The sequence below is a fragment of the Diplodia corticola genome, assembly GCF_001883845.1.
Source record: "Diplodia corticola strain CBS 112549 chromosome Unknown scaffold8, whole genome shotgun sequence".
In the NCBI taxonomy this organism is placed as follows: Eukaryota; Fungi; Ascomycota; class Dothideomycetes; order Botryosphaeriales; family Botryosphaeriaceae; genus Diplodia; species Diplodia corticola.
In genome coordinates this window covers 558,885-577,368 of record NW_017971487.1, presented here as the reverse complement: position 1 = coordinate 577,368, position 18,484 = coordinate 558,885, and the positions used below count along the sequence as shown (strand labels likewise).

General features: G+C 57.5%; 5 protein-coding genes across 5 annotated transcripts; 2 read left to right on the top strand and 3 right to left on the bottom strand.

Moving 5' to 3' along the window:
- Positions 1–1,725: 1,725 nt before the first annotated feature.
- BKCO1_8000186 (c6 zinc finger domain-containing protein) lies at positions 1,726–2,739 on the top strand (the record flags this gene model as incomplete). The annotated part of the gene is made up of 1 exon (XM_020279287.1): positions 1,726–2,739. The coding sequence occupies one exon, from the start codon at positions 1,726–1,728 to the stop codon at positions 2,737–2,739; it is 1,014 nt and encodes a 337-aa protein (XP_020133249.1).
- A 1,331-nt stretch (positions 2,740–4,070) lies between these two features.
- Positions 4,071–5,762, bottom strand: BKCO1_8000185 (translation initiation protein sua5; the record flags this gene model as incomplete). The annotated part of the gene is made up of 1 exon (XM_020279286.1): positions 4,071–5,762. The coding sequence occupies one exon, from the start codon at positions 5,760–5,762 to the stop codon at positions 4,071–4,073; it is 1,692 nt and encodes a 563-aa protein (XP_020133365.1).
- Positions 5,763–6,946: 1,184 nt separating this feature from the next.
- Positions 6,947–7,504, bottom strand: BKCO1_8000184 (spry domain-containing; the record flags this gene model as incomplete). The annotated part of the gene is made up of 1 exon (XM_020279285.1): positions 6,947–7,504. One exon carries the CDS (start codon positions 7,502–7,504, stop codon positions 6,947–6,949), a length of 558 nt encoding a protein of 185 aa, XP_020133364.1.
- Positions 7,505–7,971: 467 nt separating this feature from the next.
- On the bottom strand, positions 7,972–9,719 carry BKCO1_8000183 (uncharacterized protein; the record flags this gene model as incomplete). The annotated part of the gene is made up of 2 exons (XM_020279284.1): positions 7,972–9,583; positions 9,706–9,719. The coding sequence occupies 2 exons, from the start codon at positions 9,717–9,719 to the stop codon at positions 7,972–7,974; spliced, it is 1,626 nt and encodes a 541-aa protein (XP_020133361.1).
- A 370-nt stretch (positions 9,720–10,089) lies between these two features.
- Positions 10,090–18,128, top strand: BKCO1_8000182 (heat repeat protein; the record flags this gene model as incomplete). The annotated part of the gene is made up of 2 exons (XM_020279283.1): positions 10,090–11,468; positions 11,525–18,128. The coding sequence occupies 2 exons, from the start codon at positions 10,090–10,092 to the stop codon at positions 18,126–18,128; spliced, it is 7,983 nt and encodes a 2,660-aa protein (XP_020133360.1).
- Between the last annotated feature and the right edge of the window lie 356 nt (positions 18,129–18,484).

Here is an 18,484-nt window from a genome sequence, read left to right as displayed (position 1 = left end):
CGGCCGGGGGCTGGGACATGGTGCCAGACGCAGATGGAGTGCGATTTCTGCTGCAGGCGAGCAAGGCAGGGACCAGAGGAGGTAGTGATAATCAGGTGGTCGGGCTTCCCCATCGAGGCTGCTGAATGCGAAAGCGAGGGTGTTGCGCAATGGCCAATGAGAGCGGCACCCGGCGGGCAAGCCAGCCCTTGACGGCACCGTCATTGCGGATGCCCACGGGGCGTACCGCGGCGCGGGAAAGGCCGCCTGGGATAGCCGTTCGTGCAAAGCGAGTGCGAGTGAAGAAGCGCAATCTGCGGCGTGTGCCCTTTAAAGACGGGCGCTCCCCAAGGCGCCGCAGCGGCCCAGCCGGCGTCCAGGACTCCAGCGCCTCTCCGACCGCCCGACGAGGAGCCCCCAGCAGCAGGACCGGCGCAGAAGGTGAGCGGGCCGCGGCTGTACGTCCGTACTACACAGTACACGGAACTGATGCACTTGCGGGTTTTGCCCGTTGCAGGCAGGGCCGGCAGCCTGCGCGGGTGCCTGGCCGGCGGCGGCCCAGCAGCCCAGCAGACGGCAGCAGCGCGCCTCGATGTCGGTGAGGGTCGGTGAGGGCGGGCGTGAGCAGGGCACGGCGCGCTGCTGGCCGCGGCTATGTAAAGCACGGTGGTGTTGGCCTTTCGCTGTTCTCGGCAGCCGGCCAGGGCCAAGCGTCGAGGATGGGATAACGCAGCAACCTACCGAGCCGACGAATGTGGCCCTGTCATTAGGCGCTCCAACAACAGCGACTCACTTCTCACCCGGCGGAGCAGCGCACCGGCAGCGGGCCGCCTTCCATATCGACGCCGCCGATCCAGCAGCAGCGGCCCAGTGCCCCTCTGACGATTCTCTCGCCCGCGCCCGCAAGCTCAGGCAGCTCAGGCAGCCGGCGCGCGAGCGAAAATGCCTCGCTTAGGTAGGGGAAAAGGGTGGCGGCCGCGGCTGTTCACGGCGCCTTTTGATCTTCGCGTGCCGCGTTGACGGTCTCGAGCAGGGCACAAGAAGAGCCGAAACGGATGTGTGCAGTGCAAGCGGCGCCGCGTAAAGGTGGGTGTTGCTGCCCGTCCCTCGTCTCTCTCCTCCGCCGGCTCCAGCATCGTACGACGCGCTCGAGAGCTCACGCTGATGCCCGCCGTGCCTCCAGTGCGACGAGCAACGGCCCTGCAACCACTGCGCCAGGCACGGCGTCGAGTGCAGTCTCACCCAGCCAGATGCTGCTCCCCCGCTGCCCCACGCCCCGTCGTCGGCCTCCCATGCCTCGGGCGACAGCCCGACCACCTCGGGCACCCAGAGCATAGTCTTCTCCAATGTAAGTCCTCTCGGCTTTGCCCGCCTGTCTGCCCATCGTCCATGCCTGGTTCGCTGCTCTCCGGCCCTGACGGCGCTCGTGGGCCGGGCCTTCTCGCGCCATCGATATCTTCACGAGAGCGCTGTCCTGGCCCGGGAATAACCTACTATTTCCGGCATCCTCTCACACCCGAGCACCTGCGCCGAGGCATTCTTCCGCCTCGCCACGACGGCGGCCAGGCCATCTTGATGCGTGAACAGAGACGGGGAACAGCTAACGCTGTGTAGCCATCTGACCGGGAGCGCCTGAAGTCGATACCATCCAGCAGCAAATCACAATCGTCAGAGTCCAGCAAGAATGATACGCCTGTGCTCACGTGGCCAAGCCAACAGCCACCCTCGGACCAGAATCCGTTCAACATGCTGTCGCGCGCCATTCACGAGCGAGACATCATGGGCCGCTTCACTGACAGCGTCGCAGTCATGGACTGGCAGCGTGACTTGCAGCTGCTCCATCACTTCTCGACGTACACCGCTTTGACCATGTCCGAAATGGACAGCATACGTCGATGCTACCAGGTCGCCTACCCGCGCGTTGGCTACTCGAGCAAGGCCGTCATGCACGGCATCCTGGGCGTGGCTGCCCTGCATCTTGCCCATCTTTACCTGGACCAGCGTGCCAAGTGGCTTGTCATTTCAACCAACCACCAGAATCGGGCCATCAGTGGATTCCGTTTGACATTACCAACAATCACGCCGGAAAACTGTGACGAGCTGTATACCCTGTCCAGCCTGACAGTAATGCTGCGTTGTGCATCGCTGCCGTTCCCGTCAGATCCCCGCCACTCGGATCCAATCGACGACACCTGCGAGGTATTCATGCTCATGCGAGGCGTCAATGAGATCTTGAAAACATCCTACGTCTGGGTCGCCCAAGGGCCCATCTCGGCCATGCTTGTCCCAGAAAGAGTAGGCACCTTCATTCCATTTGAGTCGACGGAATTACTGCCACTGGATGATGTTGGCGTCCAAGATCGTTTCGACACGCTCAAGGCCATCGCGCTGCATGAATCTTTCGACCCCGCCATACGTAGGACACTGTTGCAGTCTGTTGCTTCGCTCAGCAATTGTTTCCGCCAGATCATGATCCAACCCCCCGACCGCGAACCTGGTCTTCTCCTGATTTGGCCCATCCGCGTGTTCCCCGAGTTTATCTTCCTCATCCGTCAGAGACATCCAGCGGCGCTGATATTCCTTGCCCACTGGTGCATTGTCTTCCACAATCACGCCAACTTTTGGTGGCTGGGTGACCGCGGACAGCGCTGCGTGATTGCCATCGCCGAGCAGATAGAACCAGGATGGAGAGACTATCTTCATTGGCCACTGGAATACGTTGACGACGACAGCAATATTGGTAAACCGGGTGTTGTTTGAGGTTGGCGCTTTTCAATGGATCCCCAATCGCCGGTACCGTAACCAAGGGAAAACCTCTTCTCGCTACCATTGTTGACATCCCCGCCACGCCCCACAACCCGCATTCCAGACTGAGTGCTCCGACTCGCGAGGAAAGGGTTGATCAAGGAAAGAGTGAAAAAAGGGAAGGAAAAAAAAGAGGGGGGAGTGGAGGGAGCAAGGCGCCTATCTATAAACAAAACCTGCGGGCTCTTCATGTGGACAACCCGCAGAAGCCCTCCTCACGCCCGACCACAAGGCTTCAACGGAGGGTTTTTTGCGAAGAGACAACAAATGGGGAGGGCGGGTGTCGCACTCGAGTCCAATGGTCCAAGGTGACTTGGGGTCCGCCAGTGCTACTACTAAACTAAGCCAGTGATAGCTTCAGTGGTAGCACCGGCGGATAATTGGAGCTCTGCTGGAATTAATTATGTTGGAAAATGTTGGTCTGCACAATGTGGGTGGGTGTTTGGCACTGAGCAACTGCAGTGGCTTTGGTCCATACGGGATGGCAAGGATAACCATCGAAAGAACAAGGGAATAACTGCACTCCCGGGCAACAAATCTATTCCCTGGGAGGGTGCATCTTGATCCTGATCTCTTGTTTTCTGAGTGCAATATCCTCTAGACAGGGAGCAGTCAGTTTATAGATCCGTGTGCGATCTCTTCCACCATATCACCGTCATCTTCGGCCCGGCAGAGGGGGAGAAAAGATACTATGCAACGATTAAGGTATTGGATTGACATCAAATGGGGGACCCAACCAGACGATCGAAATGACAGGTCAACTCTACCATCATCATCGTTACGAGCTGACTCGATCTTGTTGGATTGCATGTTCACGGTCGATCCTCTACACTTGGTTTCAATTCGTTTTTGGATGGGAAGAACACAATATCGGGGACTCGTCAAGCAACCATGCGGAGTCTATGTCAGACTAGTCTTAAGAGCAGGTCGATGAAGGTGTGACCGCTGCAAAAGAAAAAGAAAAAGAATACAGTTCCGAGTTAGACTTCGATATCATCACTAGCTACTACATGATCTCAATACTCATCAGTCTAGCACCAAAATAGTGCAGCTCTACCTGTCTATTATATAGAAATCGTGGTATCATTGATCTTATACTTTTAACTTCGTGTCTTCTTCGAACAACCCCTGATCTATATCTATATCCAAAAGATGACTGGGTTTCTCAGACTATCACAAACGCATGCGGAAATTCCTTCGATAAATCCTACGGGTATGGCATCAAACAGCAACAAAATCCTGACCTCTCCCGCCCCCCGGTTTTTCACGTTGACGGGAAGTCAACTTCAAGACCCCTTGACCTCAACCTCTGCGGCCTTGCGTAGCCGGTTCATCACGGCAGCCGCCACGTCGCCTTCCGTCTCATCAATGCCCTCGACGAAGATGACGTCCACATTGATCTTGTCCAGCTCGCGCAGCGCCGAGAAGAGACCGCGCGCGATGTCCTTGGTCTCGGCGCCGAGATTGACCTCCCAGATCTCCCGGTCGACGTCGCTTTCTGCTGCGAGCAGCCGTTGCGGCTTGGGTACGGGGCGTACGGTGAGCGTGTCGAGCATTTTCGAGAAGCCGCGGTGCTGGCTCTGGTCCGTGCCGTTCGTGACGGGCGCCGCGCTTTCCCGGCCCTCCTCCGCTTTGCTCTCCTCCCTCTCCTCTTGCGGCTGCTGCTGCTCCGCGTCATCGCCGTTCTGCTGCTGTGCAAGTGGAAGACCGCAGCCTCTCGGCCACTTCTTCGTCCTGATCGTGCCCACCTTTCGGTAGTCCTCTACGGCTTCCTTGCTCGGCAGGCCGGTCCCCGCCTCGAACAGCACCACCCTCGCCTTGGGGGAGTAGTGCCGGTACTTCATGCCAGGGGCCCGCGGCGCTTCCTTCTTCCTCTTCTTCGCCGCCGGCTCCTCGTCCTCGTCGTCGGCAGCACCCCGGCCCTTCTTCTTGCCATCACCGCTGCCGGCACCCCCCATCTCAGCCTTGTCCTGATAGGCCACGCCGACGCGCTCCCAGCCGTCGCAGCGGCGCAGCTCGTCGATGCTCACGCCGCCGGGGCGCAGGATGACGGGGGTGTCGCCGCTGACGCCGTCGACGACGGTGCTCTCGACGCCGACGTCGCAGGGCCCGCCGTCCAGGATGGTGGCGACGCGGCCGCGCAGGTCGTGGGCGACGTGCTCGGCGGCCGTCGGGCTGGGCTTGGTGCTCGCGTTGGCCGAGGGCGCCGCCAGCGGCCGGTCCGCCAGCCGGATCAGCAGCAGCGCGATCAGCGAGCCCGGCATGCGCGCGCCGAAGGTCGAGAGCCCGGCCGTCACCTCGGGCGCGAGGGGCGCCGATGACGAGGGCGCGTTGGGGAGCGGCAGGATCAGGGTGAGCGGGCCCGGCCAGAAGCGGCGGATGAGCGGGTGGTAGATTTTGGGGATTAGGGAGGCGGGGTTCCTCACGTCCTCGTCGTCGGCGGCGGCGGGAGAAGAAGATGACGATGAAGAAGGGCGCAGGATGGAGCCCAGCTGGCGCAACGAGGCGACGTGGACGATCAGCGGGTTGTCGGCTGGGCGCTGCTTGGCCGTGTAGATGCCGCGCACGGCGGCGCTGCTGGTCGCGTCGGCGCCCAGGCCATACACGGTCTCGGTCGGGAAGGCGACGGGGAGGGCGCCATCTTGCAGCTCGGCGGCGGCCTGGCGCAGGCGGGCGATGTCGGGGCCCGACGTGGCCCACGAGATGTCCCAGTCTTCGAGCAGGGCGCCGTCATCGGGGCGGGACAGGGTGATGGTGCCGAGCTTGGAGGCGTCAATGGGCAGGATGCTGGTTTCGCAGGGCATGATCGTGTGCTGGCCGTCCTCGGGGACGGCTGCTGCTGGGGCGCTCATGGGGGCGAGGCGGCGCGCGGCGGGGATTGCGGGGATTCCTCCAGTGCGCAGAGGCGCAGGGCTGCGGATAAGGCGTGCGAGAGGGGTGGGTGTGCCGAGGAAGCAGGCATTGGGAAAGGTGGGCATGTGGTGTTGTGCATCTGGAATTATTTTTTGAGTCAGCCCTGCGGAGTTGCTCTGCCCTCCTCCGCGGTGCAAACTCGGGCCGACTCTTGCCTCAGAAATTCAGACGTCACCCCTACCCTTCGGACGGCTAAACACCGGACGCCGGACGCGATCATCCGGCTCGGACATTGAAGAGTAGGTGTGTCAGCAAGCTGACTCAGCCGACCTTCGTGGGGGGGGACGTCTGAGGGCGTTTCGCAACATTTGTGTGGGAACTCACAGTGCCTGACGCGTCCGACAGCACTTTGCAACGTTAGCACTCAACACCACCGCGTCCGACACCCGTCAGAAGCTAATCACTCGTACAATCGATTCTGACGTTTCATTTAATACCAATTTTATTGTTCTATCACGTTCGGCTGATGCCCTGAATTTCAAACGGCGTTTCGCAGACTTTGTGTGGCAACTCACTCCCATTAGCACCCTCTCTATCTCTATCATCCTTGGGCCAATTCCCTCCAAACCAAGTGCATCCGGTAGCCCGTCCGATACTCTCTACATCCCCATCGCGCAGTACCCGCGCTGGACGCTAGGTCGGGTGGGTTTTCACTTCGCGCGGACACCCTTTGCTATACGGTCGGATGCAGGCAATAATATTATTGGACGCTACAATACGCGCCATCCGCCGGATCGGGCCCGGACGCTTCAGCGTGTTCTGAGCTTCAGAGGCAAGGCCGACTCACACGTCATGGATGGCCAAGCTTACTTATGTATGCATAGCACACTCGCCTCTCGTCACTCGTGATACTTGTAAAACAAACGGCGGGGTTGACCACATATCTTCCACCAGAGGCTTGTTCAAATATCGGTGCTTGGTGCCGAGGCTGAAACAATCGACCTGCAATGCATTTATGCATGTGAGCTGCAAGGTTGAAGGACTGATTATTTGCTAGCAGTCATGAAATCGAAACTACATTCAAACACATCTAACAAGCATGCGACCCCTAACGCCAGGACCGAGCAGCGTCAGCCAGGTATCACGACATGAAAAAGAAAAACCCGAGGTTTCAGCGCCGAATCCATCCCGTACAACGGGCGACTACTCTGCTGCCAGCCTGCCCTCCTCCTTCTTCGTCTCCTTCTCTGCCGGCATTTCTCCGTTTTGCCGGACCTCCTGGTACAACCCCTCATTCCGGTGACGAGCTTCAGCGTCGCCAACAGAGCAATACGTTTTGGGGCATGAGAACGGAGACACGGTTGCCTCTGCTGCTCTCGCCGTTGACGTCGGCGCCAAGAGCGGCATTTTCCCTTCCGATGTCGTCGCCGCAACGCTCGCGCATCGGCGAACTCCGAATCGGCTTACATTGCGGCGACGTTGCGGCATCTGCCTCAGTAGTGGTGACGGCGGATGACTGCCGACCAACTTTAGTTGCCGTCTCTTCGGCTGCAGGTGAGCACTCACCCTTTGGAGAATATGGAAACGTAGACCTGGGCGACGTCGATGAAGAGGGCGGGGACGCCGCGTCGGCCGCTAGCGACAGAGGCGCGACGTCGTCGTCTTCGTCGTCGTGCGATGAAACCCTCCTCTTGTGCTCAAGCTCGTCGTGCGCCCTGCGCATGCAGCCGGGGCATTTGCGCGGGAGGTGCTCAAAGCGGGTGTGGATTTGACCGCAGTCGCCCTCGTCGTCGGCGTAGCAGAACTCAATGATGTGGTCGGGCTTGGTGTGGCCGCAGCTGTAGACGGTGGTTGGGGAGGTGCACATCTTGTTGTAGAGTGCTTCGTCGATGTTTGGTGAATGCCGTTGAGATTCGCGAGGGGGAGCTGGTACTTATACCAAGGCGCAGCAGCAATCAAGAAAGGCAAGGGAGGGCGCGAGAGATGTCGGTGGAGCGGAGTATTCAAGAAACGGTTATGCAATTTAACTGGTTGCAAGAGCAAGTGCCACCCGGGGTCCTAGTCGACGTGGTGTCGTATGATGGGAGCGGCCATGAGTTATGTTTGGTGCCCGCCTGCTAGACCCGTTGCACTGCGTCACCACCACGGCCGCTACATGTCACAGCAAGGCAACGTGCATGATTGTGGAGGGGCTTTTCGATAGATTGAAGCTGGTCGGGGTGGGGATTGGGTATACATACTCTCGGCGCCACGTCAGGTGCTTTTGGCGTGTTTGGTCCTGCCTCACGCCAGCTCGCGTTAAGCGCCCCCGCCTCGCCCTATCCCTTTCTCCTCCTATAGAGAGAAGTCATATGCCTTGAAGGCTGCCTTGAACGCCTCCGCGTCGCCTACTTCCTCCTCGTGCGTCTGTGCGCACTCCCGCCAGCCGATCCTGTTGTCCAATCCCAGCAACTTGGCCACCACCCGTCGGCCGAACTGCAGATCGAATCGGTACGACGCATCAAGCGGTAGGACAAGACTTGTTTCCGTGCCGTCCGAGTCATCATTGGTGGGGCGCCACATCTTCAGACGGAAGAAGTCGTTGCCCTCCTCAAATCCGTCTCCTACATCTTTTTTCTCAAGTTTGGGGTACCCTTCATTCTGTGCCTGAACCTTGAATGCAGCCTCCACCAATCCGCGCTCGATCAGATCCACGGGCATGGGGAGAAACTGCCAGTGCGTATGCACTCCACCCAGCCTGCTGACCTCCCACGTAACGGCACCCAGTTTGGAGTCGCTGGTTTCCGCCACCATCTTCTGCAACGCATTGCGGTAGCGTTCCATCTCGTCGAATGTGCTTTTGCGGCTTTCTGCATCTTCTATGGCACCAAGCGTGGGTGAGTGGGACAACGGAATGATGAGAACGTGGCAAGGCAGGTTCAGTCCGGGGGCGTATGTAGTCGCGGTTGTCAGTGGGCCCTTTGGTATGGTGAGGTATACATCGTTGCCGATGGATGTGATTAGGTGAGTAGCGATGGTCGAGTTCGACAGGCAGAAAAAGCACTCGCTTTGCGACGGTGGCCCTGCGCGCTGACGTTTGTTCCCGCGCTTGCGATTACCGTCGTCGGTGGAAAAGCGGAAGTTGGATTCCTGGCTGGGCTTGGACCTCTTCTTGCCAACAAAGGAGAGGGGCGATGCCGTTGTACCAGAAGGGATGCTCACCGGAGGCGCTGCTGCGGGGTCGATGGAGAAAGCATAGATCCACTTGGCCTTGTTGGGGTTGCCGTATGAGGCGAGGCTGATGAAGCGAGTAATACGATAGCCATCCCCAGCGTCTTCAGTGGGCGCATGGAAGAATGGCTCGCGTTCGTAGAAGGCGGGCGGAGTGGTGGAGAAATGATAGCGCGGCTTGACAGCAGTGCAAAGATCGGCTATGCACTGTTGTTGGAACGGCTTGTCCGCAGCGAACTCGACCTTGGAGCCAGTCTGGACGCCGGCCGGCCATTCGCTCGTGACAAGGATATCGGCGGTGTTGGCGCCTTTCAGAGCGCGGGCATCGTCTTCTCCATAGTAGGGCGGGTACTTGTCCTTGGAGACGCCTGCGGCAACGTTGGGATCCAATGACCCGCCCAGGGCAACAATGCGGATTCCTTCCGAGGTCTTCAGGGTGCTGCGCTTGCCGAGAAAGTAGAGGTTCGAGCATAGCTCACCGCCAGAGCTGTCGAGCTTCTCGATGACCTTTTCGGGCAGCGAGCTGGAGCCAAGAGCGAAGTAAATGGGCAGCGGGAGATCGATGTTCCCGGCAATGAGGTCGGTTTCATTCTTCGCATCATCGGGAGTGGCGACCTGCGGATCGGCGAAGAGATTGCCGACCACAATAGCAAATGCGAAGTTGTTTTTGGCGTGCAGCCCAGCAATCTTCTTGAAGACGTCTGGAAACTGGCCATCAACGCCGCCAATGACTACGCTGTTCCCGTCAGAGATGGCCACATGCAGGCTCCGAGTGAGGCGATGCAGAGCAAGTCGCGCAAGAAGGAATGCGAAGCAAACGGGGCGTGTACATCAAGGTGAAGTAGAATTCGGGCTTACATTTTCGAGGCCATGATGGCAGGAGCCGAGCGGCTTTTTTCACGTAGGCGCAAAGGAGGCCTGGCGGATTGCGGATCAAGCTTCAGCTGTCGTGTTTCATGCTGTGGCTGCCAAAGGCTAGCGGAACAACAATGCGCGATGATGCAGAAGCTTGGTTGGAGGTGAAGGCGGCGACGCGACACGGCTGGAAGAGGCAAAGCGCAGACGCCGGCAGAGCTGGGCTTGGCGCTGTGGGTTCGGCAGCGCGCGCGCACGGGCCGGGCGGTGAGCGGGCGGCGGCGACAGCTGCAATGCCCCGGCATAACTTTTTTGACGCCGCGACGCCTTCCACTCTCTGCCGCTGCTTGCCCGCCCGCCCATCGCACCTTGGAGTCCTGCGCAACCATGGCCGTCGTGTCGCAGGCCAAGCGCACCAGGACCGACAAGGCCTTCCGGCCCAAGAAAGGCGGCACCGAGTCGTCCCGCAAGCACCACTTCGAGTCCTTTTCGCACCGCGTTGCGAAGCTTAATATCGATCCCATCCGCCGAACCACGCGCCGCGCCGACGACGACGACGACCTCTCCGCTTCCTCCTCCTACCTCAAGACCTCCTTCGACGAATGGAAGGACCTCAACCTCTCCGAATCCTTCCATGCCTTCTCCCGCGAACTCGACCCGCTCTGCGAGTCGCTCCCGCAGATTCTCCACCATGCCGACCGCATCATGGATCTGCTCGTCTGCTACATCGAGAAGAGGGACGCCCTGTCGCTGGAGCCCTTGCTGAGCTTGGTGTCGCATTTTGCCCACGACCTGGGCGTGAGGTTCGAGAAGTACTTTGCTCGCACCGTGCGCACCGTGTGCCAGGTTGCTGCAAAGCATCCCGACATTGAGGTCATTGAGTGGAGCTTTACCTGCTTGGCTTGGCTTTTCAAGTACCTCTCGCGCCTTCTCGTGCCTGACTTGCGGCCCCTGTACGATCTCATGGCTCCGTTGCTCGGCAAGGAACACCAGAAGGGTTTCGTTTCCCGCTTCGCCGCTGAAGCCATGAGCTTCTTAGTCAGGAAGGCTGCCGCTTCATACCACAGGGACAAGGAACCCTTGCAAACCATTGTCTCTCATGCGTTGGCCGATCTTGCCGAGTTGGCCCAGCGAACCGATGCCTCTCAGTACCAGCGGGGTTTGATGACCCTTTTCGTCGAGTCTGTAAAAGGTCTCCAGAACGGGCTTCACTCCAGTGCGGAAGCGTTGTTTAGGGTACTACTCGCGCAGGCGTTAGCCTCTCCCAAAGACGACGAATCTCTTGTGCCAGAGGAGCGGCCGGCGATGGATGTCCTCCAAGGCGTGCTTACAGCTACCATACACTACACAAACTCGGAGACTTTTAGACCGGTTCTACAAATAGTCCTAGAACAAATAGACGCCGCCGACCCAAGCAAGGATACCCAGTGGCTGGAAAATGCCGCACGTCTTTTGTTCACTGTGGTTGGCGTCAGGAAAGGGACCAGGATTGCCGATTGGACCCGTGTCATGCGCACAACATCACAAGTAGTGGCATCTGCGGAGACCACAATAACTACCGCGAAGTCTGCCGTTGTTTCTGACGTCCTGGCCGCCGTGGCCGTGACCCTGCAACTCTGCCCGATGGACATCGTCATCCCGCACTTACGGATCCTGGATACTATTTCGAGCGGCCCTTGGCAACAGTCTTTCCTCTATTTCTGCAATTTCTTTTCCGAGCTTGGAATGGAGAGATTTCAGAGCATTCTTCTTCCACATTTCAAAAGGTGAGACTATTTCCCCTAAAAGTTCAACTCACACGTGTGATGCTGATGCATCATAGATATGTCGTCTCGAGATGGAACCAAGAAAAGCAAGGCATTGCTCTATTGCTTCCGCGGCTTGCCAGTCAAGGCTGTTTCAGGAATTCCCCTCTTACATGCCCTCCCGCATGGCAGGAGAGCATAATCGACTCGTTCAAGGAACTATCGAGCGTAACTCCCGTACAGGCCGTTATCGAGAGTGATGCGGCTTTGTGCAATGCTTATCTGGATGTTGTTCGCCTGTCATCGGTTGAGTCACAGACTGAATCAGAGATATACAAGCGTCTTTACGACCTTCTTTCTGGATCCTTGGACGCAACCTCGAGTGAGCTCACACCTGACGTCAAGTTCGGTGTGGGCGCCGGCTTCAAGTATGTCGCAGAAAACCAGAACAAGAAGTCAGAAGACAAGGCGTTGTGGGTTTCGTTATGCTCGGCGTCTGCAATCCTCAGCCGGTATCCGAAGTTCGCCGAAGCAATCTTGCAATATCTCAAGGTCCACGCCAATGGCCTTGACATGTCTGGGGATCATGTCGAAACTCTCGTCAACGCGGCCATCGACTGTCTTGGCTCGCCCTCGCATGATCTCCGTGCCTCGAGTCTAGAAATCCTGCAGCTCATCCACGCTCTCAAGCATGACGGGACGGAATCCGACCTCCTTTCCACCGCGATACTGATCGAGAGCACTCCTGTTAATATGCAAACTGCACGAACGGTGTCTATGAACATTCGTCGCCTCGCTGCGGGTTACAAGCATGTGGTTGATGACTCCTGGGTTGCTCGTGCCATTCCTACCTTTTGCTTCGGTCTTCTCTACGTTAACTTCACCCAGGTCTGGGAGGATTCGTGCAGCGCTTTGAAGGAGATGTGCGAGACGAAAGTGGGCGAGACGGTCGCATCGGAACTGGCTTTCAAATGGCTTGAGGCTGTGCCTAGCGAGGAGCCGTCAACACCTGCATCTTCTGCGCAAGAAAACAACCCGTTTGCGGTAAATGAGTTCGAGTGCACTAACATCATGCATCTGTCAAATCTCGCGAGACAAGCCTCTGAGTTTCTGAACGATGCGCCACATCATCTTATCCAGCACTTCAATAACGAACACCAAAAAGTCGCGTTCATCACAGCCCAAAGCCGGCCGCAAGCCTTGAAGGTCCTCAACACCATCCCTCAGGTTGCTGAGAAGAAATCGCGGTCGCTCGTCCCTACGCTTCTCCAATGGGCTACCGGTAGTTCAGTTATCAACGAGCCACTTCCAGATGGCGGTAACGACCCGGCGGACAACGAAGGAAACGACCAGCTCAGGTGGTCTCGGAAAGACCAAAAGGCAATGCTCGGCCTCTTCACGAAGTTCACGAACCCGAAGGTCCTTTACAGAGCTGCAGATGTGTACTCTGCTCTGTTGGCCCTGCTTGAGAACGGAGACGTGGAGATTCAGAAGTCGGCTCTGAAAGCAATCCTCACCTGGAAGAATCGCAGTATCAACCGTTACGAAGAAAACCTGGTGAATATCTTGGATGACGCGAGGTTCAGAGAGCAGATTTCGGTCTTCCTGGATCTGGGCCAGGACGATGAGTCCATGAAGGACGAGGATCGTTCTGAGGTCATGCCAGTCATTCTGCGTTTGCTGTATGGCAAGGTTGTTGCACGCGCCGGTTCCAGCAGCGGAAAGCGGGGTCAAGAATCGAGGCGAAAGGCGGTATTCATCGCGCTGTCCAAGTTTGGAGACGACGAAATTCGCCATTTCCTCGACATTGCGCTTGGCCATCTCTCCCATGTGACCCTGATCGACAACGGCAAGTTACGGGAAGAACCAATCAACTCGAGATTGATGGAGGCGCGGAAGCAGTTTGGTCTTCTGAACATGCTAGAAGACATGCTTGACTCGCTTGGCACACAGATGGGCCCTTTCGCTGGACAACTCATTGACCCGGTTCTGTACTGTCTGGTCGCTTCCTCTAGGGAGTCAGGCAAACTGTCACAGGGAGATCAGAAAGAAGCGTCTGGAATGTCACTCGTGAACTCTATTCGACAAGTTGGATTCCACTGCTTGAATGGCCTATTCACTCACTGTGCAGAGTTTGAGAAGTGGGCGGGATACATTCCGGTCATTCTTCAGGAGCTCATCGAACCGAGGTTGGAGAAGTTGCCGGTCGAAACGGCGCAATCGGTGTCGGGCATGCTTCGACTATTCTCGGCATGGAGCAAGTTCCCCCAAACCGCACCCTTCCTAGTGAAGTACAACGACACTCTCCTAGACAAAGTCGTCGACTGTCTTGATGTCAGTTTCGCCAAGGAGCAAGTCAAGCTTTTCGTATTGCGGGACATTCTCTTGAATGTCATCACCCTTGCCGAAGCGGATTCCATGGATGTCGATGAGCCGTCGGAAAGCAGCCCGGTATTCGTACGGGATCACATACTCAGGCCGAAGTCCGCTCATATTCTGAGTGTGATTGGTCGCCAACTCCAAGGCAGTCCTAGCAAGGAGCTTCTCGACACGGGCGTATCAACTGTTTCACGCCTTGCTCCTTTCGTTGCTGGATCTGTCGAATCCGAGTCTATGATTCGTATTTCCATCTTCCTTTTGCAGCAACCGACAAGGAGGGTCAGCCCGAGGACGAAGGGCGATCTCCTCAGCATCTTGCATAGCTTCATTCCGCAGTGCGCGTTGAGTTCCGACGCCGAGTTGACCCAGGACATCTACCGGACCGTCTGTTCGCTTTTCAGCTACTTCCAAGATCGGAGGAGCCGCAGCTTGCTTTGCAACATTCTGACTGATCTGGCACAAACCGATCCATCCCTTTCCGAGGTCTCCGCTCTCGCCACTGATCTTAATTCCTTTTCCGAAAGTAGATTGGACGAGCCTGATTTCGATAGACGGTCCAAGGCTTACTACAAGATCAATGAAGAGCGGTACCAAGCTTTCCTGGTCAAACAGTGGCAGCCGTTGGTCTACAACATGCTGTTCTACATCAAAGAGCAGGAAGAACTCATGCTTCGAATCAACGCCTCCTATGCCCTGAGGAGATTTGTCGAAGCTGCTACACGAGATGGAAACAAGGAACAAGAAGACTTCCAACAGCTCATTACAACGGCCATCATTCCAGGCATCCAAAATGGTGTTCGAGATAAGTCTGAGCTCGTGCGGGTCGAATACCTTTCCGTTCTAGCCCACATCGTCAAGTCTTTCCCCAATTGGTCCGTTGTCAGCGACATGCATGTCTTGCTTGTTGGCGACGATGACGAAGCATCCGTCTTCAGCAACATCTTGCACATTCAGCAGCATCGCCGCCTCCGTGCTCTACGCCGACTAGCAAGCGAGGCAAGCAAAATCTCGAGTGCCAACATCAGCCACATTCTCATCCCTCTCGTCGAGCACTTCATATTTGACAGGGATGAAGATGACAGCAGCGCCGCCAATCTTGCTGGCGAAACAACTAGAGCCATTGGTTCCCTGGCGCTCTGGCTGGAATGGCCTCAGTACCGGGCTCTGTTGCGCAGATACAGCCAAGGCGAAATGGACAAGACAGCCATCAAGCTCCTTGGCGTCTTCATCGATAGCTTGAGTAAAGCAGCTGAAGTGAAAGGCCTGGTGGCTGCTCCCCGGACTCAGAGCTCTGCTGACGCAGTCGACCAAGAGATGGTTGATGCTGATGGTCCAGAAGAAGCGGCCGCAGAGAAACTCAAATCGGTCGGCCTCGCACGGACAATGCCCAGCAAGGAGAAGCTGTCAACAGACCTGACGAACAACTTGCTCCCACCGCTGATTGCGTACATCCACCACAAGGACGAGTCCACCGTCAGCTTGCGTGTGCCTGTCGCTGTCATTGTCGTGAAGCTCCTGCGTCTTCTACCCCCAACGGAGTTTGTGGACCGCTTGCCAGCGGTTCTAATGGACATATGCGCCATTCTGCGCAGTAGAGACCAACAAGCTCGCGATATGACCAGGAATACCTTGGCAGAGATCTCGGCGCTCATTGGGCCCGAGTACTTTGGATTCCTGCTCAAGGCTCTTCGCACTGCTCTTCAGCGTGGGTACCAGCTCCACGTTTTGTCCTTCACTGTACACTCGATCCTCATTGCCATGACGCCGACGTTCAAGCCCGGTGAGCTTGATTACTGCCTGAACGACATCGTCTCCGTTGTCATGGATGATATTTTCGGCGTGACTGGCCAGGAAAAGGACGCTGAGGAGTACATCAGCAAGATGAAAGAAGTCAAGAGCAGCAAGAGCTTTGATTCCATGGAGCACATTGCTAAGACCACGACAATTAAGCACTTCATTGACCTCGTCAACCCAGTCCAGTCGCTACTGCTGGAGAGACTGGATATCAAGATGGTCAAGAAGATCGACGAGCTGCTTCGTCGCATGGGTCTTGGCATCATGCACAATGAAGCCATCCATGACCGCGAGGTCTTGATATTTTGCTACCAGCTGATTCAGGCCGTGTACAAGAGCAACGCTGACCAGACAAGGAACAAGGATGAGGACGATTACCGCATCCGCCGTTATTTGATCAACATGAAGGCGGCCAACAAGAATCCAAACAGGGGAGCTACCACCTCGCACAGCCACAAGCTCATCCGCTTCTCCATGGATGTCATGCGTTTCGTTCTTTCAAAACACGAGGAGCTCAAGACACCATCGAATCTGGCTGGGTTCATGCCCATCATCGGTGATGCGGTCGTTTCTGGCCAGGAGGAGATACAGATGTCGGCAGTCAGGTTGCTGAGCTCCATCATCAAGGTTCCGTTGGAGCAAATCGACAAGGATGCCCCGGTCTATGTTTCCGAAGCTGTTCGCATCATCCGGGGCGAGAAGGACACCAACACGGAGCTCGCTCAAGCGTGTCTCAAGCTCATCTCAGCCGTTCTGCGTGAGCGTCGCAACTCGTCAATCAAGGAAAAGGACATCGCTTACCTGCTGAAGAGGATCAAGGACGACTTGACCGAGCCGGACCGGCAAGGTGTAACGTTCAATTTCCTCAAGGCCGTTCTGGGACGCAAGATCGTCATCACCGAGGTGTATGAGATTCTCGACACGGTTGCCTCCGTCATGGTCACCAACCAGACCCGAATGGCCCGTGACTTGTCGCGCGGAGTATACTTCCAGTTCCTGATGGATTACCCACAAAGCAAGGAACGTCTGTCCAAGCAGATTGCCTTCCTGGTCAAGAACTTGGACTACAAGTACAAGGAAGGTCGACAGTCTGTCATGGAGGCGACGAATCTTCTCCTCAGTAAAGTCGCCGATGAAGTTGTCCAAGAGATCGCAGACAATGTGTTCGCGCCGCTCGTTCTTCGTCTAGTCAACGATGAGGACAAGGAATGCAGGGAGATGGCCGGTCTCTTGTTGAAGAAGGTCTTTGAGAGAGCCGACGCTGAGCGCACCAAGAAGTTTGTCAATATCATGAAGGCGTGGCTTGAGCAAGACGACCAGACGTTGAAGCGCCGCCTCGCCATTCAATGCTTCACCCTGTATTTCGAGGTCAAGGACGGACAAACCAAGGAGACCAAATACGTCTTGCGCCGGGTTCCCGAAATGATTGCCGAGGCACGCGAGCGGCAGGAAGAGGGCGATTGGGAGTTGATCTACTACTCTTTGCAGGCGTTCGCAAAGCTGTGCAAACTCTCCCCCGCCACGACCTTCGCTGTCGGCTCGCAGTCGATCTGGACGACGGTCCGCGGCTGCCTCACGTACCCACATGCATGGGTCAAGCTCTCAGCCGCGCGCCTCATCGGCCTTTACTTTGCCGATTTTGCCAGCCACAACGCAGCTGACGGATACGCCGGGGTTCCGCTTACCGGTTCGGGTGGTCTGCAGCTGGCCGCTGACGACATGCTCGACCTGACGAGCGCCAGCTTGCGCATTCTGCGCGTTCCCGGCGTCAGTGAGGAGCTCGCGACCCAGGCAGTGCGCAACCTCGTCTTCCTCGGCCGCTGCTTCGGCGTCAACGGGCTCGAGTGGAAGGCTCGCAGCCCGGCCGAGGAGGGCGCGCTCAAGGAAGCTGCCGAGGAAGATGAGTTGTCGTCAGAGGAAGCCGAGGACGACGCCGCCGCAGCAGCAGCCGATGAGGAGGCCGCCGTGCCTGATAAGCAGCCAACCAGCACCCCGGCCCGGATCACCGCCTTGCATTATCTCATCACGCGGCTCGCCCTCATCCTCCGCCGCGAGCCGGCGACCACGCGCGCGCCCGCGCTCTTCCCGAAGACGGCGGCGATGACACTGCTGGCGGCGCTGTGCAACGCGCTGCCCGCGGCCGCCCTCGAGCCCTCGCTGGCGACGATGCTCCTGCCCCTGCACAACCTGACGGACCCGTCCATGCCGCCGCTGCAGAGCGCGACGGACGAGGACTTCAACGCGGCGCAGACGGCGCTGGGCAACGCGGCGACGGAGGTCATGGGCCTGCTGCAGAAGAAGCTGGGCACGAGCGAGTACGTGCGGGCCATGGGCAAGGTGCGCGAGGGGGTCAAGGAGAGACGGGAGGGGCGGAGGGTCAAGCGCGCGCTGGAGCGCGTGGCGGAGCCCGAGCGGGCGGAGAGGGCGAAGAGGAGGAAGAGGGAGAGGGGCAAGGAGAGGAGGAAGGAGAAGGGCCATGAGGCGAGGGGGAAAAGGAGGGGTTGGTGAGCGAGGGGGAGATACCGGAATCGTCCGAGTCGTGGTGATGGCGACACATGGGGTGTGCAATTGGGGAGGGGGAGCATGTGAAGATGTGTGGCTGTGTGGCTGTGGGAGGAGGATATTTGTGGTGATGATGTTCGGCATGGATTGGCGTTTTTCGGCGAAGAGCCATCGATAGGCTGGGAGTCTCCACCGACGCGGGAAAGAAAAGTGAGCCTTTTGAGCATGTGATTATATCATTTCCTAGATCATGGTAATTTGAGGGTTTCAGTATTGAGCAAAGTGTGCGGTCAGGCAAACGACTCTTTTAATTGCGGTCTTCGCTACTAACGTATAGACAACTGGGGGGGGGGGGGGGGGGG